The sequence below is a fragment of the Rhinoderma darwinii genome, chromosome 12 (assembly GCF_050947455.1).
Source record: "Rhinoderma darwinii isolate aRhiDar2 chromosome 12, aRhiDar2.hap1, whole genome shotgun sequence".
NCBI lineage: Eukaryota > Metazoa > Chordata > Amphibia > Anura > Rhinodermatidae > Rhinoderma > Rhinoderma darwinii.
Window position 1 is genome coordinate 63,050,098 of NC_134698.1, and position 26,470 is coordinate 63,076,567.

The 26,470-nt window shown below is 43.4% G+C and overlaps 1 protein-coding gene across 9 annotated transcripts in view; it reads left to right on the top strand.

Moving 5' to 3' along the window:
• The window catches only part of KTN1 (kinectin 1), a 105,860-nt gene extending 85,151 nt beyond the window's left edge, over positions 1 to 20,709 (top strand). For 6 of the 9 annotated variants that reach the window (XM_075843265.1, XM_075843271.1, XM_075843268.1 and 3 more), the window contains 11 exons: positions 54 to 137; positions 2,121 to 2,192; positions 3,695 to 3,784; positions 3,873 to 3,965; positions 11,739 to 11,810; positions 11,972 to 12,055; positions 14,066 to 14,149; positions 15,938 to 16,021; positions 16,291 to 16,383; positions 17,003 to 17,117; positions 20,221 to 20,709. In XM_075843265.1, coding sequence (XP_075699380.1) covers positions 54 to 137; positions 2,121 to 2,192; positions 3,695 to 3,784; positions 3,873 to 3,965; positions 11,739 to 11,810; positions 11,972 to 12,055; positions 14,066 to 14,149; positions 15,938 to 16,021; positions 16,291 to 16,383; positions 17,003 to 17,117; positions 20,221 to 20,225 — 876 coding nt within the window. In that variant the 3' untranslated portion in view covers positions 20,226 to 20,709. The remainder of the gene's footprint in view (positions 1 to 53; positions 138 to 2,120; positions 2,193 to 3,694; positions 3,785 to 3,872; positions 3,966 to 11,738; positions 11,811 to 11,971; positions 12,056 to 14,065; positions 14,150 to 15,937; positions 16,022 to 16,290; positions 16,384 to 17,002; positions 17,118 to 20,220) is intronic. The other 3 variants (XM_075843272.1, XM_075843270.1, XM_075843269.1) reach the window with 2 other exon arrangements.
• The last annotated feature ends 5,761 nt before the right edge of the window (positions 20,710 to 26,470 follow it).

Consider the following 26,470-nt stretch of genomic DNA (forward strand, 5'->3'; position numbering starts at 1 on the left):
AACGTTGGCTTTTTCCACTTGAATACTGATGGCAAGATCTTGTTTTCTTCCAGGAGAGACAACAGAACGCAGGGGAGAATGAGGTCCGAGAAATCCTCCAGAAGATCTTCCCAAATGTGTCAGTTTGTGCTAGTCTGGTAAGAATTATGTGATCTAATCAGATTTTTAATTCTATGGATGTAGAGTAAACTGGGGATCCCTTGTATAGGAATAGCTCCCTCTTTAAAACTTTTCTTTTAAAGGAACATTAAACCTAGACGTTAATTATAAAAATAAACCGGAGATAAAAGTGCTTACACGGTTTGCCAGTCTGTAGGATATTCTGCATGTTCCTGAAACAAACAGTCTTGCAGAAATCCTGCCGAGAATAGTTATTTCCTGCTGATCTATTCCATTTTTTTTTGCTGGTGACTGGTCGAGGGGCTTGGCAATGGGGTAGGGCTTAACTATCTGTGTGTCCTTCTGCCGACCGAGCAGGCGGTAGGCACCTGCTGCAGCCAGTTGTATTCCATAGAGACACAGGGTTGTGGGTAGGAGGAGGAAAGGCATGGTTGATCCCCTGGGACACACACAGAATTTTTTTTTTATATATTTCTCAGTGTTAATTGCAATATGAGACAAAATAGGGTTAAAGGAAAGGCTGAAATGTGGGGAGGAGTTGCTGGGATGGTTTTCATTTATTTATTTTTTTTGTGTTTTTTAGTTGGTGTTCTTTTATTGACGTGTGTGTGTGTGTGTGTGTGTGTGTGTGTGTGTGTGTGTGTGTGTGTGTGTGTGTAAAATAAATATATATATATATATATATATATATATATATATATATATATATATATATACACACACACACACACACACACACACACACACACACACACACACACACACACACACACACCAGTAGAGAGACAGCAGCACTCGGTTTCCAATCAAAAACAGTCCAATAGTAAAGGGTGCCAGCTGATCGTCTCGATCCAAAGACCATACAGATATCCCAGAAGTAAATCCAGCAGCACTCCGGTACTCAAAGTGAAAAAAAATGTGGGACCATGCTTGAAAAAGCTCCCAAGGTGGGACGGAAATGTTGCACTTGCCATGTTGGCACAATAAAACCACATTTTTTTCACTTTGATAATCGGAGTGCTGCTGTATTTACTTCTGGGATATAAAAACAAGGACGACTTCTGACACTCAGCGCATGTATTTACATATCTACATTTGTCCCAAGAGGTTTAAGTAATGTATAAATCTTTTCACAAAGGAACACTGTCATGCAAGCATACATGTGTCACTGCTTTTCTTAGCGTAGCTATTTTATATCTATGACCTCCCACCAGTAACCCAAAGCCGTGTGCTGCTTCGTTAAATACCTAATACATATATGACCTATAGTATTCCTCCTACGTGTTTTCCTCTTTTGTGCCGTGGGAGGTTAGAAAAACGAGGTGCTTAGTATTGGTTCAGAGCAGCAGTGTCTATATGGCGCTGAACACAGAGTATTTAATCTCCATAGGCCCATCTACTTTGCCCATCTCAAGAGTCCATCCCAGGCGGTGCATCACCTTACACTTCACCTGCCTCCTCTCCGTGAAGACTCTGTGGCTATTTTTCTAGGGGCTGAGCTCCTATAGTTCTATGCGCTTCACTTTGTCTTCTGAAAGCTCATATAATTGTGCTGCTTGGTTTCGACCAGACCCTGGCTTTCATATATTGTTAAAACTGCGGTAAACACTAGTGGTCGAATATAAGACATTCCTGCCGTTCTTTTATTCTTACATTCTGCATTTTCTACAAAGGCACAAAACACAATCAGCAGTTGTCATATTGTCTAGTTGGCTACATCTGAGCGCACAGATGAGGACTAGGGTCAGAGGAGTAGCCTACCATATGCCATTTATAATACTGGTGTCCTCTGTGGCAGAAGGGCATTTGGACCCCCTCAGACACAAGGGCCCTGTGGTAGAACATCATGTCAGTGAGCCAAAAAAGATAATTGACCTAAACTTTCCACCACCATAAGGTAGTACTTTTGCCATGTACTAGTAAGCAAACCACGATTGTCACTTTTTTTTTTTTCCTCAAGGGGTGTCAAGGATTTACCCTTTTGTGTTTTCCCTCCACAGCATTGTGAATGGGTCCAAGAGTTTGAGAAGGCAGCAAAAGTCTGTTTGGACGAAAGTGGAAAAGCCGAGAAAGTGAGTGAAGGCCTTTCAGTCAGGTTACCCTGTATGGAGATTGTAATTGACTGACTTATTTTAAAAGAGCTGTCCCAGAATTAATTTGTATATGTCCATGTCGGACCTCTCATAAAAGTCAGATTGTGGGATCTAGAAGCTTTCTTTCCGAAATGGTCAGGCTTTAGACCCACTTGGTTTCAATGGAGAGCAGACGTCCCATGCTTTGTCGCTTTCCACTTAAATGAATAATGAATAGGACCTTAACTGGTTCCCGACCGCTGGCTGTGTTTTTACGGCCAGCGGTCAGGGTCCTTAAAACCCGAGCCTTAGGCTTTTTACGGCTCGGGTTTTAATTTGCTGCCCGCGCGATCGGGCAGCTGAATGTCGGATCTCCGGCTGTCGGTGACTGAGGATAGGAGAGGATAGAGCACTGTGTATATGAATAGAGGCAGCGGCCGTGCCGCTGTCTCTATTGCTCCCGGTGTTCATGTGACAGGTCACGTGATCGCCGGGTGCCGTTACTGACAAACTGCTGCTGGGTCTTACTAGACCCAGCACAGCCCTATTAGTGACAATCGTCACTATGAGAGGGCTGATTTCCCCTGTAACTGGGGCTGCTGTGCAGCTCCAGTTACAGTGGAAAAACATGGTGTAAAAGAAAGAAAAAAGTATATAAAGTTACCCAAAGGTCTTTTTTGACCTTTGAGGGACAGACCATAGTAATAAAAAAATAGAAACGTAAAGTGCAAAAAAATTTTTAGAATAAATACACAGAAAATACCCACGGCCAAAAAAAACTTTCCCCTCCCGCCAATCATTGTCTTAACGCTAGCCCGGACCTAATTACCCTAATATAGACATGTAATATATTAAAATTTACGGTAGACAATGACTAGCACAAATAAAAGCTCTATTTTAGGGTAAAACTAGGTTCTTACCCAAAAAAAAAATAGCTGAAATGTAAAAAAGCTTATTTTTTTACTATTTTCAAACTTTATGAATAAAAATTCTAAAATGGAAAATAGGATGTGTATAAAAACGATAAAAAAATGAAACCTGCATTGTCTATGGAAAAAACATCGCAAAAATCACGTCGTTAGCCCAACAAATAAAAGGTATAGCCATTTAACTAACGCGTGCTAAAAATGGCTAAACGGTGTCTGGTCCTGAAGGCTCAAAATAGCCCGGTCCTGAACAGGTTAAAGCAACACTCTGCACGTGCGCCGCCAGCTCTCATTTGCCAGACTCACTCATTTGCAGTGTGCATTCTCAACCACCGCTCTATCGTGCGGGTGAGGTGGAGCAAGGGATTCGGGAACCCTGTTCTAGTGATCTGTTGGGGTCGCAGCGATCATACGTTTATCACCTATCCTGTGGATAAGTGATAAATGTATCTTGAGGGAAACCCCCTTTAAGAGCATTATTAATCTGGCTTTGGAAATCCTATCCGTGCACCTGGGCAAGTTGCAGGTTATCTCCTCTGTCCATTCTAATAAGCCAGAAATCTTTTGTTTTCTTAGGCATTGGAGCAGAAGTTGAAAGAAGGGGAAGAAATCCATACGTTGTTGCAGCTGGAGTGTGAGAAGTACAAATCCGTTCTAGCGGAGACGGTATACGTTTCTTTTGTTGTATCGCAGTTATTGCTTATAATGTACAGGTGTGCAGTTCTGTTTGACGTGCTGTTGTGTGTGTTTACAGGAAGGAATTTTACAAAGGTTGCAGCGTAGCGTGGAAGAAGAGGAAGGACGGTGGAAGGTGAAGCTGGACGAGTCTCAGAGTGAACTGAAAGAGGTTTGTGTAGTGGATTTATGGATTCTGCTGGTCTTCCCTTTTCTCCAGACAATACAATGCATCTACATATCCCACGCTCAAGTGTCACAACACATAGATTTAGGGCTATTTCAGATGAGCGAATTGTACATCCGTACTCCATCTGTTTTTTGCGGACCACAATGCACCGCTCAGGGACAAATGCAGGAATTTTAATAGGGGGTTTCTAAATGCATACTTTTTAAACAAAGTTATTTTTTAAACTCTCCCGCTACCTCCTGGTTTGTACTCTAAGAGTATTGGTCTGCATGCATCCACCAGCCTAGCCCTTTATATTGTAAGCGCTAATGTTAAGAGTTAGGCTAGTGGATAGGTATGGACAACTACTAGTAGATAGTGCCACACTCCGTGTCCCCTGTTGATAGTGCCACACTCCGTGTCCCCTGTAGATAGTGCCACACTCCGTGTCCCCTGTAGATAGTGCCACACTCCGTGTCCCCTGTAGATAGTGCCACACTCCGTGTCCCCTGTAGATAGTGCCACACTCCGTGTCCCCTGTAGATAGTGCCACACTCCGTGTCCCCTGTAGATAGTGCCACACTCCGTGTCCCCTGTAGATAGTGCCACACTCCGTGTCCCCTGTAGATAGTGCCACACTCCGTGTCCCCTGTAGATAGTGCCACACTCCGTGTCCCCTGTAGATAGTGCCACACTCCGTGTCCCCTGTAGATAGTGCCACACTCCGTGTCCCCTGTAGATAGTGCCACACTCCGTGTCCCCTGTAGATAGTGCCACACTCCGTGTCCCCTGTAGATAGTGCCACACTCCGTGTCCCCTGTAGATAGTGCCACACTCCGTGTCCCCTGTAGATAGTGCCACACTCCGTGTCCCCTGTAGATAGTGCCACACTCCGTGTCCCCTGTAGATAGTGCCACACTCCGTGTCCCCTGTAGATAGTGCCACACTCCGTGTCCCCTGTAGATAGTGCCACACTCCGTGTCCCCTGTAGATAGTGCCACACTCCGTGTCCCCTGTAGATAGTGCCACACTCCGTGTCCCCTGTAGATAGTGCCACACTCCGTGTCCCCTGTAGATAGTGCCACACTCCGTGTCCCCTGTAGATAGTGCCACACTCCGTGTCCCCTGTAGATAGTGCCACACTCCGTGTCCCCTGTAGATAGTGCCACACTCCGTGTCCCCTGTAGATAGTGCCACACTCCGTGTCCCCTGTAGATAGTGCCACACTCCGTGTCCCCTGTAGATAGTGCCACACTCCGTGTCCCCTGTAGATAGTGCCACACTCCGTGTCCCCTGTAGATAGTGCCACACTCCGTGTCCCCTGTAGATAGTGCCACACTCCGTGTCCCCTGTAGATAGTGCCACACTCCGTGTCCCCTGTAGATAGTGCCACACTCCGTGTCCCCTGTAGATAGTGCCACACTCCGTGTCCCCTGTAGATAGTGCCACACTCCGTGTCCCCTGTAGATAGTGCCACACTCCGTGTCCCCTGTAGATAGTGCCACACTCCGTGTCCCCTGTAGATAGTGCCACACTCCGTGTCCCCTGTAGATAGTGCCACACTCCGTGTCCCCTGTAGATAGTGCCACACTCCGTGTCCCCTGTAGATAGTGCCACACTCCGTGTCCCCTGTAGATAGTGCCACACTCCGTGTCCCCTGTAGATAGTGCCACACTCCGTGTCCCCTGTAGATAGTGCCACACTCCGTGTCCCCTGTAGATAGTGCCACACTCCGTGTCCCCTGTAGATAGTGCCACACTCTGTGTCCCCTGTAGATAGTGCCACACTCTGTGTCCCCTGTAGATAGTGCCACACTCTGTGTCCCCTGTAGATAGTGCCACACTCTGTGTCCCCTGTAGATAGTGCCACACTCTGTCCCCTGTAGATAGTGCCACACTCTGTGTCCCCTGTAGATAGTGCCACACTCTGTGTCCCCTGTAGATAGTGCCACACTCTGTGTCCCCTGTAGATAGTGCCACACTCTGTGTCCCCTGTAGATAGTGCCACACTCTGTGTCCCCTGTAGATAGTGCCACACTCTGTGTCCCCTGTAGATAGTGCCACACTCCGTGTCCCCTGTAGATAGTGCCACACACTGCCCCTTTAGACAGTGCCCCACGCCACAACAAGCACACTCACCTGTCCCTGTTACTTTGCTGTTTTCCAGTGATACAGTCCCGGTCTATTTTGACCAAGTCTGCTCTAACAGAAGGACGCAGGCGGCGCGATTACGTCAGCAGCATCACAAGGGAAGGGAACTGATGGTTTCCTTGCCTCTGCAGCGCTGTCAATTTATTGTGGGGGCCCTCCTGAGCAAGGGGGACAGCGGGGCCTGGAACTCTGATGATCCGGCCCTGGTCACAGAGGGGTTTCTAGGCAATTGGAAACCCCCTGCATGTCCCCCTGGTGCTAATGTTAATCAATGAGGCTATTCACATGGGCGTACAAAATATGCGCATATTTTAAAAACGCAGCATGCACTGCTTTTATCCGTGTTGCAGATGGGAAAACACCCTTTGACGTCTTTAGAGCGTGATGAAAATATTGCATTTGTTTTTCAACGGGACTGTTTTACGTCATTCCTGTCTCTAGGAGAAAGCCCATCAGTAATACGGATGTACAATACTGATGCAAAATCATCAGTTATATGTCCTTATTACAGACGTTTACAAATACGCTCGTCTGAAAGAAACCTTAAGTATTGTATTATTCACCATAAAAAATTTTTGTGGTAAATTTCATAATTTCAATGCAGATATAATTTGAACAGTAATCTGTAACGGGTTTATTTACCTGTAGTGACGTACAAAGTAAGGAAGCTTCTGCATTTAACGGGACGGTTCACCCTTATGTTATCAATGTAGATCTGTCACCCTTACCATTCGCTAAAATGAAACCCAGAGCTGTGCCTCTTCATTTTCTGAGTCCTTTGTATTTCCGAGTCTTCGATAATCTCCCATTATCTGCAATGGGACAGTAATGCGTGCCTGTTCATGCCGTCCCATTGCAGTGAATGGGATATTCCAACGACATACCTTGTATTTCCGAGTCGGAAGACAGAGGAGTGAAACTTGTGATAGGTGCTACTGCATGCAAGATAACCTCGCCGGTTGAAGCATTCAGGATGTTCTGGGATCGTCCCCCCCCCGAGCTTTGTAATAGCATTGTGAATGAGCCCTAAGGCTCTGGGGTCTGTCTCTCTTCTGCATTGAGCAGTCCTGTAGCAGAATTATTGTATCACAGCCAGTTGTAAATGAGAACCATGTGCCTTCAGTTGTTAGTCCAACAAACTCCATTAGTATTGAATTTTTTTTTTTTACTTCTAATTTGCTGATCTGATGTAATGCCCGAGGCTTCCTGCCTGGTTTGTATTATGTGTCCATTTTGCAGCTTTGCAATAAAAATCCATATTTCCCGTTAAAATACACAGGTGCATCTTAAATGACACAACACGTTTTCTAGTAATGCAATATTAATGAATGTAAGACTGCTTTCTTGCTGATTTTCATACTTTATACCCAGGGAAGAAGTCCCTGGGTATAAAGAAGTTTATATCTGAGAAGTCCACACTGTTTTCTATTGTAATATTGCTATTGGACAGTACAACTTGCAGCAGTAACTGCTCCTGCCTTATCAACGATAATGATTCTTCCTATAAGAGATTCAACTTGTAGGGGATTTTAGGGCTTTACTGCCTGATATAAAAGTATGTAAAGCAGCTCTCCTCCGGAAGGAAGAAAAGTGTCTCTACCTGTAAGAGCCTTGGAACATGACGGGCCAAACCAGGGACGCCCATCGGTAGTCAGCACTGTTTGGGAGTTGTTGCTCCTTGTTAGTACAGAGTAAAGTTCTGATTGGCTGTGTGAGATGTCATGTGAACTGCTTCGCGGAAGTTACTTAATCTTCGCAGATCCAGGTAGCACTAGAGAGACTGTATTCTTCCTTGTGATGGAGAGCTATATTGCGCAGCAATAGCTTGAAGCTAGTCTTGCGTATAAGTGAAATCGAGGAAACTATCAGAACAGTTCATATTCCAACCTCGCACCCCTGTGATTGGCTGCCTTACAAAAGGTATCCTGGGTGGTACCAAATTATTGTAGATTGCTAGTTGTTGTTCCTGCAGTCTTTGGGGTTTAACAGCGATCGGAAAATAATTTCACATTAAAGGGGTTGTCCAGTCACTTGGTGTGTTTTCATATTGATGACCTATCCACAAAATAGGTCATCATCATATGATCGGTGGGGGTCCGACACCCGGAACCTGCACCGATCAGCTGTCCTGGTTGCCTCCGGGCACAGGATGTTATGCAGTGGCCGGTGTTGGATTCAGATGTCTCCGTACACTGCATAGCGGCCATGCTGCAACTCTGCTCTTATTGACTTGAACAGGAGCAGAGCTGCAGTATAGCCGCTATACTGTGACCGGAGTCATCTGCTTCTGGCACAGATATCCGGTGCCCGGATGCAGCTGGACCAGCTGATTGGTGCCGGGTCCGGGTGTCTGACCCATACTGAAAAAGCCGCCCCATGCCCGGACAACCTCTTCATGGACTAAGCAAATGTATAAAGCGGAGGTTTTACCATACTATGCTGCTCTGTTTAAAGGGGCTTTCCATTAAAATTGATGGCCTCCAATATCTGATTAGTGGATGTCCAACTCCTGGCACTTCCATAAATCGGCTATTTTGAGGGGGCAGCGACACTCATGCGTGCGCTTCTTCCTCTTAATTTCTGTCACTGCTTGTACTGTAAATCGCCGACACGCTTGTATTAGCGGTTCACAGTATTACGGCCTTCTCACATACAAATGAAGATATTGATGGTCTATCCTGAGGAATGGCCATCAATTGTTTTTCTCTCTGGATAACCCCATTCACTTGTGTGGGAGAAGGCTGTAATACTGTGAACCGCTGCTACAAGAGTGTCAGTAATTCACAGTATGAGCAGGTAAGGAATGATGAGGAAGCAAAGTGAGTGATCGGCGGGGTGCCAGGAGTCTGACCCCACTGATCAGATATTGATGGCCTATCCTGAGGTAAAGCCATCAATTTCTTATGACTGGAAAATCCCTTAAAGGACAGAATATTTTGGGGACAGGGCCGCTGTACTATTACCCACATGGCACAAAAAAATTATTGTGCTGTTTGTCTAATAGCAGCTAACCAAGAATACAGCAAACCCCTAACTGTAAATCTGTTGACTTCTTTGTTCGCTGCTATTAGCCAAACCGCACACCTCTTTTTTTTTTTTTTTTTTTTTTTTTTTTGTGCCATTTGGGTAATAGTACACGCGACGTGTCTCCTTAATGGTCTGTCCTTTAAAGCAACATAATGTGGTGACCGCTCCGCTTTAAGGCTCTAGTCACACTGACATGAAGGCTTCTGTTCCTGATGGGTCCATTTTTAATGGATCGAAAGAAATTCAAAACGGATACCTATAACTTTATGGAATTTGTCAGGGTTCCAATTCTTTTTCCTTTTTTACTTGCTTGAAAAGCATAAGAAACCTCAAAATTCTGTTTGCCAAGTATAACAGAAACCTGACGGAATGAACGCTAACTGATCTATTACTTGCCAAAAAAAATCCCACTGAAATCACTAGTGATGTTTTTAACATGTTCCGGTAAAAATGACATAATAGAATAGCGTCGAGGCAAGCGCAGGTTACTGGAAGGGCCATTGCCATCACTTCCACCATATAACTATGATCTTGGATATTGGGAGTAATTTCTTAACCAAATGCCTGCAGAGTATATTGCTGTGGTGTTGTTTTCTGGGATTTTTAATTGATAACCTAGCCTTCATTTAGGTAATCTATATATGATTGGTGGGGGTTTGACCTTCAGGAACCCTAGCAATCCGCAGAACAAGGGGTTCGCAGCAATACTGGTACTGCTGCTCTACCCATTAAGGTGTACGGGGCTGCGCTGAAGTACCAGACACAGCCACACTTGTACGAATGTCACTGTTCCTGGATAAACTATGAAAGCGCCACAGTGCTTCAGTAAGCGCCACGGACCCTTCGTTCTGCTGATCATATGGTTCCTTCAGGTCAGAGCCCCACTGGTAGTACATTGATGGCCTATTCTAAGTTATCCGTTATAGGGGTATTCCTAAAATCATAAATTATCACCTATCCTCTGGATAGGTGATACTTTGCTAATCGCTGGGGGCCCCACCAATGCCAAACTCACAGATCCTCCTCACTGCTTGACCGCAGTGAGGAAGCCATTGAATGGAGCGGCGGTCGAGCATGCGTGCTGCTGCTTCATTCAAAGTCTATGGAACTGATGAAAACAGCTGACTACAACGCTCGGCTGTTTCCATCATTCTCAGACATTGAGTGGCGTGGTGGGCGCATGCTTGACCATCGCTCCATTCAAGCTCCTTAATGCTGGGAGTGCAGTGAGGAGGATCTGGGGACTTGGGACCCCAGTTTTCATAAACGGTGGGGCCCCCGGCGATCAGAAAATGTATAGGGGATTTATTTTTTTGGGGATTACCCCTTTAATGGAATATTCTTGAAAACCCTTTAAAACAGGGGTCTCAAACTCGGCCGGGTAAGTGGGCCACATATAGAAAAAAATGGGAAGTTGACGGGCCGCATTACTTTAAAATTTGATACAATACAAAATTATTGTTAATCAATTCGTTATTTGAACTACTATAACACTATATTACTATAATACTACATTACTATAATAATACCGCTATTATGTTTAAAATTTGAGATATTTCTCCACGTGCTTATTTCAACAATCCAGTTTAAGTGTCGCTATATGCAGTCTGGCGACTCAGTTAGCAGCGTGTGGCAGACACACATGTCAAGATTGGGCAGCCCCTTTTTAGATCGTGCCGCAGTGCCCCCTGTGGATGCTGCCGCAGTGCCCCCTGTGGATGCTGCCGCAGTGCCCCCTGTGGATGCTGCCGCAGTGCCCCCTGTGGATGCTGCCGCAGTGCCCCCTGTGGATGCTGCCGCAGTGTCCCCTGTGGATGCTGCAACACAACCCTAGATAATGCCGCAGTGTCCTCTGTACATGCTGCCACAGTGCCCTCCGCAGATGCTGCCACAGTGATGTCAGGGGCTTGCCCAGAGCTGGAGTTCCGGAGCAGAGCCGCTTCTAGCACTCTGCCTGGGATTCCAGCTCTGCTCCTGACATCACTGTCCATATATGGACAGAGATGTCAGGGGCAACCCCAGAGCTGGAGTCCCGGGCTAGTAGGCTCTTCCTGGGACTCAAGCTGTTCTCCTGACATCACTGGGACTCCTTCTCTGGGGAAGTCCCTGACATCATTGTCTATGTATGGACAGCGATGTCAGAGGCTTCCCCAGAGTCCCAGAGCAGAGCCTATACTAGCGCTCTGCCCGGGACTCCGGCTCTGGGGAAGCCCCAGACATCGTGTGTCCAAACATGGACACTGATGTCAGGGAATTCCACAGAGTCCTGGAGCAGAGCCGATACTAGCGCTCTGCCCGGGTCTCCACTCCGGGGAAGACCCTGACACACTGTCCCGTGGGCCGCGTGCTTGAGACTCCTGCTTTCAAACATGTCCAACTCCTGCTGCACTAAATGAAGGTTGATCAACAAGATAAATTCTTTACTTGGCTTTAAGTTATATTGCAAAAATAGGCAAGGTCTTCGATTCTCCAACATGTCTGGGTCAGATGCCCTTGTATTGGATGCATGTTATTGATCGCTACTTATTTTTTATAGAATATGTATATCATACATTTTAGATGGCTATTTAGGATCTATACTTCTTTGTTTTGCATTTAGGCAAAGTCAGCCGTTCATTTATTGGGGCAGGAGCTGGAGAAACTGAGAAGCCGGAGCCAGGAGTCAGAAAATTTACGTTTCCATTTGTTGGGATAGAATATAAAAAAGTTCTCATATTAAATAAATTGTGTGCTTATTTGTAGATGATGCAAAATTCCACTATTAGGGCTTTAGAGATTTAAGGGAATTGTGTGATGCTGCCCTCTAAACCAATTATTTTATCTTGTTCTTAGTTATTAAATGAGAAGGAACATTTGGAAACGGAGCTAGAGAAGGCCGAAAATGAAAGATCGACTTATGTGTCTGAAGTGCGAGAGGTAAATAGATGCGAACTCTGGATATTTAGATGAAAATTAAAAATGTTACCTGTAAATAGAATTATTTTGCGTTTTCTTCTTAGTTGTTAATTCTTCACGTTTCCCTAATTCTTGGTTATCTTTTATGTGGAAACTTGGTGACAAATACTATGGCCGTTATTATAATGTCACCCATTTGTCTCAAACTACCACATGGCACATCTGATCCATATTTGCCTAGTGAGGGAGTGATACATATTGCTTCGTAAAGCGACTGTTCAGTCATGAACTAAAGAGGATCTGACACATCGCCTCAGCGCTCATCCAGGGACCGTCTTCCTGGATGAGCGCTGAGGTGATGTGTTGAAGGAGCTGCAACCCCAGAAGTTTAAATACTGCGTGGTCTCGCTAGTGAAGCGGAGATCACCACGCCATGCAGCGAAAGGGAGCAGATGTATGACGCTGATTGGACAGCATCAGACAACACAAACACTGCCGAGAGAGAGCAGAGTTACCGCCCCTTTGGCTAGTATAGTATAACTATCATTATCAGTGTGACAGTGCCTATTAGATTAGTTAGGAGATTGGGCATTACTAAACTAGTGACAGATCCACTTTAAAAATGTTAGCCAGATGACCTGCTATCTAATTTTATAAATGCTTGCTGCTTTTCTAGCTTAGGGAAGGGATGTGATCTGTGACTACAGCTGATCTAGAGTTTCTACAGGGAGTGAGGTAGTCTGAAATCCACCACCTGTCTCCTCATTGGCTGCTATTTACTCACTGCAGCACTTCCTCTTCTGATTGGCTGCTGTGTATAAACTTAAGTCCAGTGCAAGCTCCCTAGGAAGTCCATGCAGGTCTATTGTTTTAAGGGGAGTTCTCTTTAATTATGTCTGTTTCATCTGCAAACTGTTTTGCAATGTGTCTAGTAAATGAACATATATTAAGGAGTCGTTTCGGTTTCAGCAAACTGTGTTTACCAGAATTGACGATTATCACCTATCAACAGGATAGGTGATAATTGTCTGATCATTAAGCGGCCCTACCACTGGGACCACCACCGATCGCGAGAACGGCTGACTTGAACCATTCCTCCGGACTGCACCACCTGTCCTCCAGGAGACAGTAGGCGCTTGAATCGAGTGGTGGTCAAGCATGCGCCCGCCACTCCATTCAAGGTCTGTGGAACTGAAGGAAACAGCCGAGCGCTGTACTTGTCTGTTTCCATCATTTATATACTAGATAACCTGCGGTCGAGCACTGAGGAGTAACGTGGTTTGGAACCCCTGTTCTTGTGATTGATAGGGGTCCCAGCAGTGGAGCCCGCAACGATCAAACGATTGTTCTATAATATAATAGTCGATTCTGCGAATACCCCTTTTAAGTTTCTTAATTTTATAATTAAGTGATGTAACTTTCTAATATCCTTTCGTTTTATCCTTTTTAAGAACTCTGCTTGTTGGCGTTGATTGGAAACAATTACTTACATCCACAGGCTGAAAACTTGTCCTAGTCATGGGATGAGCACATGGGTGCACTGCTTGTTACAAGAGAGAACTCTCATAACAGAAATGGAACTGTAACAAGCCATGCACCTGTGTTATAATATCATGACCCGGACAGATGAAGGTTCACATTCAATAATTACAAACAATGAGAAATTATTCACAAGTATATTAAAAAATAATTGCATGACGCTTCAATTTTACTACGTTTAAAGGGCTATTCTTATAGACCCCATGAAACACTACTCCAGCTGATCCCACTGGTTCTCTCTGTTCACTGGCTGCAGAGAATTTGATTTCCTGCAGCTTCCCTGCTCTATTACTGGACTGGATTCCAACAAGATCAGGTATTTTAGGGACTTGCTGTACATGCAATCCCCTGATAGACATGAATAGAGTTACATCCGGCTGCCCAGAGGCTACAATTTATTACTACTACTACTACTACTCAAAACCGCTGCTCACCACACTTCATGACCCGGTGGTTACACCGCTGCTCTAAGATTTCTGAACTTCGTTTCAGCTGAAAGATCTGTTGACCGAGTTGCAAAGAAAGCTTGACGATTCATATTCAGAGGCAGTAAGGCAGAATGAAGAGCTGACCTTGGTAAGACCCAGTCTCCTGTGTATGTGAGCTCCACGCTCCTACCTGTCAGTATGGAGCAAATAAACTGTAGCTGTTTTAGAAGAAAAAAGCCTTTTCAGTCTTCCCAGGTCCTGGAGGATGGAAAAACTATGTCCGAAAAATTCTGTAAAGTGGACTATATTCCACCTGTCTTTAAAGGGGTTTTCCACCTTCTGACATTGATGACCTATCCACCAGATAGGTCATCAGTATATCATCGGTGCGGGTCCGACACCCGAATCCCGCACCGTTAAGACTGCGGTGGACTGCGGGCACCGATTGTTATGGCACATAATGCTATGTACGGAGCCCGGAAGCAGTTTGCTCCGTACTTAGCGGCTGAATTGCAGGTCTGCTCCTATTAACTTGAATAGGAGCAGAACTGCAGCTCGGCCACTATTCCGTGGCCAGAGCCAACTGGTTCCAGCATGTACGTCCGGTGCACAGAGGCACCGGACCAGCTGATCTGTGCGGGGTCAGGGTGTTGGACCCCCACAGATCATGTACTGATGACCGGTGGATAGGTCATCAGTTGTCAGAAGTCCACCACTGCTTCCCGAGGGCCATGTGCTTTAAAGGGGTTTTCCCATAATCAGTATTTATCATCTATCCACAGGATAGGATAACAGAAAAAAACAGAAATTTCACCATTTTTTTTTGTCCTAAATCTACGCCGTTTAACGTGTGGTATAAATAACACTAACTTTATTCAGCGGGTTGTTGTGTTTGCAACTATACCAAATTTGTATCGACTTTGTTTTACTACTTTTACACAGTAAAAACACTTTATTTTTTTTTCAATATTATTTGATTTTGTGTCTCCATATTTGAAGAGCCATAACTTTTTTTTTTTTTTTTTTTTTTTTTTTTTTTTTGCCTATGCAGCTATATGGGGGCTTTTTTTTTTTTTTTGCCGGACGAATTCTAGTTTTTCTTGGTACCGTCTTGGAGTAGATGCGACTTTTTGATCACTTTTTATCCCATTTTTTTATATGGCAGGATTCACAGAAAACAGCAATTTTTGCATGATTTTTTATTTTTTTTATGGCGTTCACTGGGCGGGTTAAATAATGTAATAGCTTTATAGTTGGGGTCATTACGGACGCGGCGATAACAAATGTGTAACTTTTTTACTTTTGGTTTTTCTAATAAAGCATTTTGTAAAGGGGGAAAAAAGTGGGTTTTTAAATTATTTTTTTTTCACTTTTTTTTTAGCATAGCCTAGCAGGCATCCACTACAGGCAGACCTGGGGGCCTTTATTAGGCCCCCGACTGCCCTAGAAGACACCGACACTCGGCGATCTTATTGCCGGGTGCCGGTGTGATGAGTAAGGGAGCTCCCTCCCTCTCTAAAAAAACACTCAGATGCGGCGCTCACTATTGAACAGCTGAAGGATAAGGATCTCGATCTCACCCGTTCAAGCAGGGACGCCCCCAGCCCTCCGCTACCTAAGGTAGTTGAGAGCAGGGAGATTTAACAGCTCCCTGCTCTGTTTATTCTGATGCAGCGCCGTGAAAAGGCGTATGCATCAGAATAAAGCCCATTAGTGGCCGCCATGAAAAGGCGTATTGGCCGTCACTAACGGGTTAGGTTAATTCAGACCAGAGTCCTTATTTCTTAACAGCAGGTGCTTTGACTTGTAATGTGAATTCTGCCCTTGCGTTGTTCTCTGTACTTTTATCTTCATGATTTTTGATCATTTTCTGATATTTTAGATCAATGCTGTACATAGAATTGTAATAAATGTCCTTCTCTTCTGACCTCAATAGCTGAAGACTCAACTGAACGAAACGTTACAGAAATTGGAAGGGAAACAGGCCGAAAGGCAGAAAGTTGCTAGTGATTTACATGAGGTATTCAACTTGTAACGTGTTACTTTTTCTTGTTGTGCTGCTAAATAAAAATAAAAAAAAAATGCAAAAAAAACCCTACATAGTAACCCCTTGACTGCTGAGATGTTGTTGAGGGCATCTGGGCATTCAAGGTGGTATATTGGGCCGGTGAGATGGATTTCCTGCCCCTTTTTTCATGAAGGTTTTTTTTTTTTTTTCTTCCACTGCTTATTTTAAATTGTGTATATAAATGTGGATAGGTTTTTCATATTTTCTTGTGTTCTTTCCAGGCTCAAAAATCTCTAGATTTCATTCAGCTAGAAATACTAAAAGGCACGGGTGACTCTAATGTCATAGAGAATAGCGGCATCTCTCCAGAAATGGTAAGTTTATGTGAACAGAGCAGCAGATGACTGGGTATCGGTGAATATGCCGCCTTCTTATTTCTTATCCTTAGCACCACAGAGATATCCACACTCTAGAATGAATGGAGGCAGCAGGAAGCTTGTAGTAGTGGTTACAGGCATGTCCATGGAAGTGGCTACAAAGATCAGCCAGATTGGGGATTATTCAGGATTAAAAAAATCATGGCTGCTTTTGTCCAAGAACAGTGCCACACCTGTCTATGGGTTGTGTCTGGTATTGCAGCTCATCGCTATTCACTTCAATTGAGCGGAGCTGCAATACCCGACCCAACCCATGCACGTGTGGTACTGTTTTTGTAAGAAAGTAGCCATGTTTTTCTAAACCCGTTTAATAGTTGGTAAGTGGGCCCATCCTTCAGCTGCTCATACAGATGAACCTGTGGATGCTATTACAGCTTTTCATACAGGAACATTGACTCCAGGAGTGCAGGATGCATCAAATTATCCCAATATTGGCCCAGTCATTGGAGTGCATAATATCTCCATCCACTTCCATGTAGTCTTCTACTGGCGGCCACCCTTCTCTCATGGTATTTATACTTGTAGATGTGAACTTACATATTTGTGTTTAATCCAGGATGAACAGCAGAAGAAACTGTCAAGTTTAAGCCAGACCCTGATGCAAATACAGCAGTGTCTTCAAGCCGTGAGCCAACATTTTACAAAGGGAAGAGAACACTATCAAATAATAGGTAAGGGAAGCTCCCTTCAAGTGAATGAGGTTTAATAATATATATAGTCCATGGACAAGAATGGCGCTGGTTGGAGAAAAAAAAAAAACCCTGATACCGTACAACCATAATAAAGGCAACATCTTTTCAAGCAGAAATGCAATGAACTGATTGCCGCGGGTCAGTTTTTACGAACACTCGGCTATCGGGGAAAAAGCCACATCAGGAGAAACCGGCGGCTGTTCAAATGAATGACCGACCAAGTAATGCATGTTTGGGTCGGGTCCGTTGTGGCTCAGAGTAGTGTATCCACATATTCAATTCTCGTTCTTTTGTAAGACAACCATATAAAGCGGTCTGGCCATACCTGGGTTGATTCTATGTGAGATGTCAGGATGATTGTAATCTACACACTTTGACAGGCAGATCAAATATGATCTGGTCCCGAATTTCCTCGGTCCTGATCACCTCTAGCACGGCTTGGTGCTGTTGGCGGAAGATGACACAATTCCATAAGTCCACGATATCCTTCGGCTATGTTGTCCACCCTACAAAACCTGAAGATGATGTTCCATATATATATATATATATATATATATATATATATATATATATATATATATATATGTGACTATATCCAAGTTAAATGATGTGACTGACCTCTATACTGATTCAAGCCTTCATGTAGTTTCTCCTGGTCTACATAATCAGTCTAGTCTCGGTGCCACTGGCACCGTTATCTTGCCAAGCAGATTTTCATAGCAGATGTGATACTCCTGTTAAATCATTCCGCATGGAATTAGATTTAAAGAACAACATAACCACACGAGGCATTGTTTAAATAAATTGCCAATGAACGCATAGCCTTCCTGTAAATTATACTGGAGATAATAACATTGCATTTTCTGAACTACCTTAATCTCCAGTGCCGAGCATTATATCAGAGCGTTATCTTTCAAGCCTTCCCATTTGTGTCCCATCACCGAGAAATAAGTGGCCACTAATACATGGATTGGCCCATCTGTCCTGTAATTGGTGTCAATGATCCGCTGTATTTATGGCTTCTGTGCAGGGTTCTCCCGTAATTAGAATGTAGCTGAGCTCAATTGCTTCAATAAATGATTCTTGCACCAAATCTACTGCCTTATATTTCTACATGCATCCAAGAATACTAGTAGACCAGGCTGGTGTATTTTTTTTTACCTACTGATACAATGTTCTGCCCTTGGCACACAATAAGATTCAGTGATTTCTAGATTTTCTGCAGCAGTTCAGAAAATTCAAATAAAGTGTATTGGTTTCTTAGGGTAAGTCTCTGCAAAAACATTGTTCCTTAGTAGAGTTTAGCAATATTTGCTTTTAGTGTATATACAAAGAATGTTCTTAGAGGGGTTCTCCGCTTTGGACAATACCTACTTGTTAGAAGGCAATAAGCTGCTCACAAAGTGTCCCTCTGCTGGGACCGCCAACTATGAGCCGTAAGCGTTAAATTTCCCTGCAGCGCCACCACAGAGGAAATAAAGCATTACACAGTGCCCATTTAAAACCATGGGTTCTCCGTGTAATACAGGACAGGTCCTCTAGAGCCAGAGACTATCTGTGTAGCCACTCTGTACTCTGGCCAAGATATGAGGACCCTAAAAAGGGGACCTCTCTCTATTAAAGGGGTTCTCCAGGCATTTTATATTGATGCTTATCCTTAGGATAAGTCATCAATATCAGATCGTGGGGGGGGGGGGTCTTAACACGTCAAAGTGACATGTCAGAAGTTTTGATCGGTCGGGGTCCGAGCACTGGGACCCCCACGGATCGCTAAAACAAAGTTGCCAAAGCGCTCGGGTGAGCGTTGTGCCGCTTTGTTTCTGATCAGCTTCCCTTAGAAAGCCGTGCGAGCGGTGTATGGACTCATAGACTTTCTATTGAGCCTGTACACCACTCTGAGAAAAGGCGATCAGAATCAGCGCTTCTACCGATTTTAGCGATCAGTGGGGATCTCAGTGCTTGGGCCCTCAACGTTAAAAGCTTCTGACATTTCACTTTTTAAGTAAAATGGAGTTAGAGGAGGATTACTAGATTTAATGGAGACCTACTAAAGATGGTTTTCTGTAATGAGACAACCCATTTAAGACCTCTTCCTAGACCCTGGAGACCCTTGGCTGTTTTTTCCTGGGGGAAGTTGCCATTGGATGCTCATTTCCCCTGCAGTAGCCACTATAGGGCAAATGTAGTATTACATGCAGCTATTTAAATGGATGGAGTTCCATGTAACACCTGTAGCTTTATGCCCCCGCTATGAGGTCCATATGTCCCACTAGGGCATATTGAGACAGAAAGAACACCACCTCCAGCCCAGACCATAGCACCAGCCTTGCCAGGACAATCCAAATGTGTACGCACCCTATATCAAAAAGAGAACTGGTCACCCTATAAAATAACCATCGAGGATGGTTAATGTTATCAGTAAAATGCTAGGGGCCACCTCTATAAATTTTATAAATGACTGTGAAGGGGATTTAAGCCCCAAAAGTAAACTGTTAGGAGTCCCACGTTATGTGCAGCTGTTTAGCCAATCACATGATCATTGGGGTTGCTTATTTGTCAAATGATTGGCTAAAAATCTGCATTCAGGCTCTGTTCACACTAGTGGTGGGTTTAATTTTGTCGTTCTATTTTTGATGGTGTAGTCTGTAATGCTATACTGGAAAAGAGACGGACCCAGTATAAGTCTTTGGGATCTGTTTAAGAATGGAATCAATGATGGTAGTGTGAACAGAGCTTTAAACAGGCCATACACAGGCAAATGGTGGTTGAACCCGCTGATTTTGGCAAGATCGATTCACTGACGTGTGAGGTCAACCATATTGGTTTTAAACATGCCCAGTCCTACTAATGCTGGCAAAAAGTGGAGCAGTTGCCCATAGCAACCAGTCAGATTCCTTTGGTTTCTATGGGCTTCATCTTCACTTTTTCCTCTGTATTATACATGAGGCCTAGAACTTATTAATGTGTAAAAAAAATTGATCGATATATATATAATATGTATAATTTTTTATTAGAATTTTTTTCTTTTTTTTAACAACTTTATATGAACTGAAACTTTTTAACAAATTGTTTCTCTTACCAGGATGAAGCCACCAAGGGATTTCTCCATTGAGGAAGTAGTGGAAGGCATTGTAATTAAAATTTGCCAAAATTAAAGCCTTATTTATGTCTTCACCCTTTCTACTTTGTCAGAAACACTGAACAGAGCTACATCTTTTCTAATTCTTGTTAAACTACTGATTTAAACAGGACAATAATACATTAAAAGGAGAAAAAAAAGACGCTCCGCAGACAGTTTAGTTTTATAGCAAAATAAAACGGAATAAAAAAAAAAACCTGTTTGGATATTTAGCTCTTTACATTCCTGAAGCTGCAGTAAAGACGTGTACGTACCTTTTATCCATTTTTGTTCAATACAGATTTATTCACAAGATTCAACTATGATAAAGACGATGTATCAAATATATATCCTTTTATTACAGATGTTGTACACTGTTTTACTTAAAATCCACTTTGGGAGTAGAGATGCATCTTGATTTCAAGCTCGAATAAAACACTCCTTTTTTTTGTTGCTAATGTTTTTTTATTTTTTTTATGTAAAATAAGAGGGGGGGGTTACAAAAATGTAAGTTTAAAAAAATTCTCCAGGTTTATTACACACAAAGCTTAGTGAACTTTGCATATTACACATAGACTGCTTATTTCAAAAAGTCTCGGAAGCTGTGAGAACTGTGGCTACGTTAGTGAGGTATGCGTGTATAGAACTGTACCCGCGCTTCACCTATGGGTGAGCTGTATCTAAACAACATGGGCCCCTGTAGGTGCAGTCCTTTTTTACAGCCACATTAAATTGAAAAAAAAAAATGTAAGCAATTTTGCAAAAAATCTTGATTAATTATTTCCTATGATTTTGGGACTTAAAGAGGCTCTGTCACCAGATTTTGCAGCCCCTATCTGCTATTGCAGCAGATAGGCGCTGCAATGTAGATTACAGTAACGTTTTTATTTTTAAAAAACGAGCATTTTTGGCCAAGTTATGGCCATTTTTGTATTTAGTAAACACGCCCCGATGTACGCACATAATACACGCCCAGTTGTACTTTTACTTTTCAACACGCCCAGTTGTACTTTTGCAAGCCTCATTTGCATAAATACAAAAATGGCCATAACTTGGCCAAAAATCCTCGTTTTTAAAAAATAAAAACGTTACTGTAATCTACATTGCAGCACCGATCTGCTGCAATAGCAGATAGGGGTTGCAAAATCTGGTGACAGAGCCTCTTTAAGCTCCTTTGCAGACCTGTGCATCTCCATGGTAACCGACAACAAACAAACCCTATGTAGTCTGATCCTGCAGTCATAGGCAATGTTAATGATTGTCCGCAATTACGGACTATTTTTACAGTCGTGTGAATGGGGCCATACTCTTCTATCTGGTACAATCTGTCAAATTTTTAAAGTGGCTCTGTCACCAGATTATAAATGCTCTATCTCCTACATAATCTGATCGGCGCTGGAATGTAGAGAACAGTTGTTTTTATTTTGAAAAACGATCATTTTTGAGCAAGTTATGAGCAATTTTACATTTATGCTAATTAGTTTCTTAATAGACAACTGGGCGTGTTTTTACTTTTTACCAACTGGGCGTTGTACAGAGGAGTGTATGAGGCTGACCAATCAGTGACCAATCAGTGTCATACACTTCTCATTGTTCCAGCCCATTGTTACAGTGTGATTGTGCAGTGAAAGAATCTTGGCTGGAACAATGAGAAGTGTAGGACACTGATTGGTCAGCGTCATACTCCTCTGTACAACGCCCACTTGGTGAAAAGTAAAAACACGCCCAGTTGTCTAAGAAACCAATTAGCATAAATCTAAAATTGCTCATAACTTGCTCAAAAATGATAGTTTTTCAAAATAAAAACAACTGTTCTCTACATTACAGCGCCGATCAGATTATATAGGAGATAGAGCATTTATAATCTGGTGACAGAGCCTCTTTAACCTCTTCCCGCTCAGCTCAGTACTATTACGTCGCGCTGAGCACATCATTCGCACTCAGCTCAGTAATATTACTGACCTGAGTTAACACGGCGCCATCTTTCCCCGGCCCGTATTTTAGCTATGATACCTGCTGTTTCCGACAGCAGGCCATCACAGCTCAGTGTGCAGGGACCGATCGCGGTGGTCCCTGCCGATTAACCCCTAGAAGCCGCGTTCAAGAGCGATCGCGGCTTCTTAGGGATTAAGCCACAAGCGATGGCTACTATGGCAACCAGAATACTAACAATGGACTCTGGCTACGCCATCGATGGAAGCCTAGTGTGTCCTGACAAAGGCAGGACCCACTATGCTTGCTGTTGGCGATTAGCGAACAGCTCTAATACACTGCACTACGCATGTAGTGTAGTGTAATAGAATAGCGATCAGGGCCTCCTGCCCTCAAGTTCCCTAGTGGGACAAAGTAAAAAAAAAGTTGTGTGAAAATAAAAGTTTTAAAAGTAAAAATCCCCCTTTTTCCCTCATCAGTCCTTTATTATTAATACAAATAAATTATACATAATTGGTATCGCCACGTCCGTAACGGCCTGAGCTACAAAAGTATGTCGTTCTTTATCCCGCGCGGTGAATGCCATAAAAGAATATATTAATAAACCGTACCAGAATCACAATTGTTTGGTCACTTCATCTCCCAAAAAATGGAATAAAAAGAGATCAAAAAGTCGCATTTACCTAAAAATGGTGCTGATCGAAACGACAGTTCGTTACGCAAAAAACAAGTCCTCGCACGGCTTTCTTAAAAGAAAAATGAAAAAGTTCTGGCTCCTAGAATATGGTAACACAAAAAGTAAATGCACAATAAAATACATTTTGTAAAAAATCAAACGCCATAAGACATAAAAAAAACTAAACTTAAGGTATCGCCGTAATCGTATCGCCCCGCAAAATAAAGTGAATGTCATTCATAGCGCACGGTGAACGCTGTAAGAAAAATAGAATAAAAAACAATAGTAAAATTGCTGTATTTTAGTCACCACGCCTCTTAAAAATAGAATAAAAACTGATCAGAAAGCCGCATGCACCCCAAGAAAACTACAATGATTTCCTCAAGGGGTCTAGTTTTCAAAATAGGGTCACTTTTGGGGGATTTCCACTGTTTTGGCACCACAAGACCTCTTCAAACCGGACATGGTGCCTAATAAATTAAATTAATTAAATTTCACCTCTACTTTGCTCTAAATTCCTGTGAAACACATAAAGGGGTAATAAACGTTCTAAATGCTGTTGTGAATACTTTGAGGGGTCTAGTTTCTAAAATGGGGTGTTTGATAGTGGTTTCTAATATATAGGCCCCTCAAAGCAACTTCTGAACTGGAACCTAAAAATAAAATAAAAAATTAGGCAATACTTCGCTTCTTACATTACCCCGTGTTCCAAATTATTATGCACATTGGATTTAAGTATCAAACATTTAATTATTAGTTTTTCAAAAACTCATGGATGGTATTGTGTCTTATGGCTCTTTGGATCATTGTAATCAATCTCAGACACCTGTGATAATTAGTTTGCCAGGTGTGCCCAATCAAAGGAAAACTACTTAAGAAGGACGTTCCACATTATTAAGCAGCCACAGGTTTCAAGCAATTTGGGAAAGAAAAAGGATCTCTCTGCTGCCGAAAAGCGTGATATAGTGAAATACTTTGGACAAGGTATGAAAACATTGCATATTTCAAGAAAACTTAAGCGTGATCATCGTACTGTGAAAAGATTTGTGGCTGATTCAGAGCACAGACGGGTCCGTTCAGATAAAGGCATAATGAGGAAGGTTTCTGCCAGACAAATTAATAGGATTAGGAGAGCAGCTGCTAAAATGCCATTGCAAAGCAGCAAACAGGTATTTGAAGCCGCTGGTGCCTCTGGAGTCCCGCGAACCTCAAGGTGTAGGATCCTCGAGAGGTTTGCAAGTGTGCATAAAGCTATTTTTCGGCCACCCCTAAACAATGCTCACAAGCAGAAACGGTTGCAGTGGGTTCAGAAATACATGAAGACTAATTTTCAAACCGTGTTGTTTACTGATGAGTGCCGTGCAACCCTGGATGGTCCAGATGGATGGAGTAGTGGATGGTTGGTGAATGGCCACCATGTCCCAACAAGGCTGCGACATCAGCAAGGAGGTGGCGGAGTCATGTTTTGGGCTAGAATCATGGGGAGAGAGTTGGTAGGCCCCTTTAGGGTCCCTGGCGGTGTGAAAATTACCTCTGCAAAGTACGTAAAGTTTATGACTGACCACTTTCTTCCGTGGTACAAAAAGAACTGTGCCTTCAGTAGCAAAATTATCTTCATGCGTGACAATGCACCATCTCATGCTGCAAAGAATACCTCTGTGTCATTGGCTGCTATGGTCATAAAAGGAGAGAAATTCATGGTGTGGCCCCCATGTTCCCCTGACCTCAACCCTATTGAGAACCTTTGGAGCATCCTCCAGCAAAATATCTATGAGGGTGGGAGGCCGTTCACATCAAAACAGAAGCTCTGGGAGGCTATTCTGACATCCTGCAAAGATATTCAAGCAGAAACTGTCCAAATACTCACAAATTCAATGGATGCAAGAATTGTGCAGGTGATATCAATGAAGGGGTCCTATGTTAACAAGTAACTTGGCTTGTTCAGTTTTTTTTTGTGAAAGAGCTTTTGATTTCTGTAAATATGACCTCCTGATGCTGCAAATTCAACAAATGACCATTTTAGTTCTCTTTACAACCTTTAAAATGTTTTGATCTCTGTTGTGCATAATAATGTGAAACAGTGCATTTTGAGTTTTTTACTTCTAAAAAAAAATCTGTTATCATTAGGAGATTTGTTCAATTAAATTGGCATTATACTCCAACGGTTGATGGCTTGAAGATTATACTGAGTGTCATTTGCATCGACTATTAAGGAAAATCAGCGAAAAATAACATTTGCATAATAATTTGGAATGCGGTGTATACTGATAATGAGAAGCGCCCACCCCGAGATGACCCCAGTTTTGACCGTTTGTATAAACGGAGACCCCTATTAGACCGTTCAGTGCCCGGTTTTCCCAAGCATACACCCCCGAGAAAGGGAGGCTTCAATTCCGCCAGTACCTGCCGGGTAAGAGGGCAAGGTTTGGCGTGAAGATGTATAAGCTGTGCGAGTGCATCAGGGTATACCTACAAATTCAGGATATATGAAGGGAAGGACACCAGTATTCAGCCCCCAGAATGACCCCCCCCCCCCCCCCCCTTACTGGGAATTAATGCAAAAATTGTGTGGGATTTGGTGCACCAACTGCTGGACCAGAGTTACCACCTCTATCTGGATCATTTTTATACCAGCGTCCCACTCTTCAAGTGCCTCGCTTCCAGAAGTCCTGCGGCACTGCTAGAAGAAATCTGAGAGGCCTCCTTAAGACTCTGCAGGGCAAACACTCAGAAGGGGTGAGAGCAAGGCACATTCTAGCAGCAACATATTGTGTGTCACGTAAAAGGACAGGAGAGATGTCACACCAGTACCCATGTACCAGTACAGAGACCCCCCAAACCAGACTGCATCCTGGACTACAATAGGTACATGGGAGGGGTGGACTTGTCAGATCAAGTCCTGAAGCCCTACAGCGCCATGCGGTGTGGTATAAGAAGCTGGCCGGGCACATCATACAGATGGCATTGTACCATGCGTATGTGCTACATCGATGTACAGGCCAGACGGGAACTTTCCTGGAATTTCAAGAGGTGGTTATCAAGAACCTAATCTTATAGGGACCAAGAAGGGGGGGCACCCAGTACTTCTGGAAGCGAGGCCACATGCATCGTACCAGGGCAACACTTTCCAGGAGAAGTTCCCCAAACTGGCAAGAAGGGGAAAAAGTCAAGAGATGCAAAGTCTGCTATAAGAGGGGGATAAGGGAGGACACAATATATCAATGTGACACGTGTCCCGAAAAACAAGAGCTCTGTATGAAAGAGTTTTAAAATTTATCATACATCCCTTTATTTTTAATTTACCCCAATTTTACTTACCCTGATGTACTCCGCACAGCTTATCCCCCCTCGTCTTTCCCCTCTGAGCCCTGCTGTGTGCCCAGGCAGCTGATAACAGCCACATGGAGGGTATTGCCGTACCTGGGAGAACCCACATTACAGTTTATGGGGTGTATGTCTCCGATGGCACATGCTGGGCTCAATATATCGGACACTGAATTAGCATATATGTATAAAAAATTGCAAATCTCACTCTGCACAATCTGCTGTGCATTATCTTTTACACAGTACCTGTGGGGTCAAAATGCTCACTACACCTCTAGATGA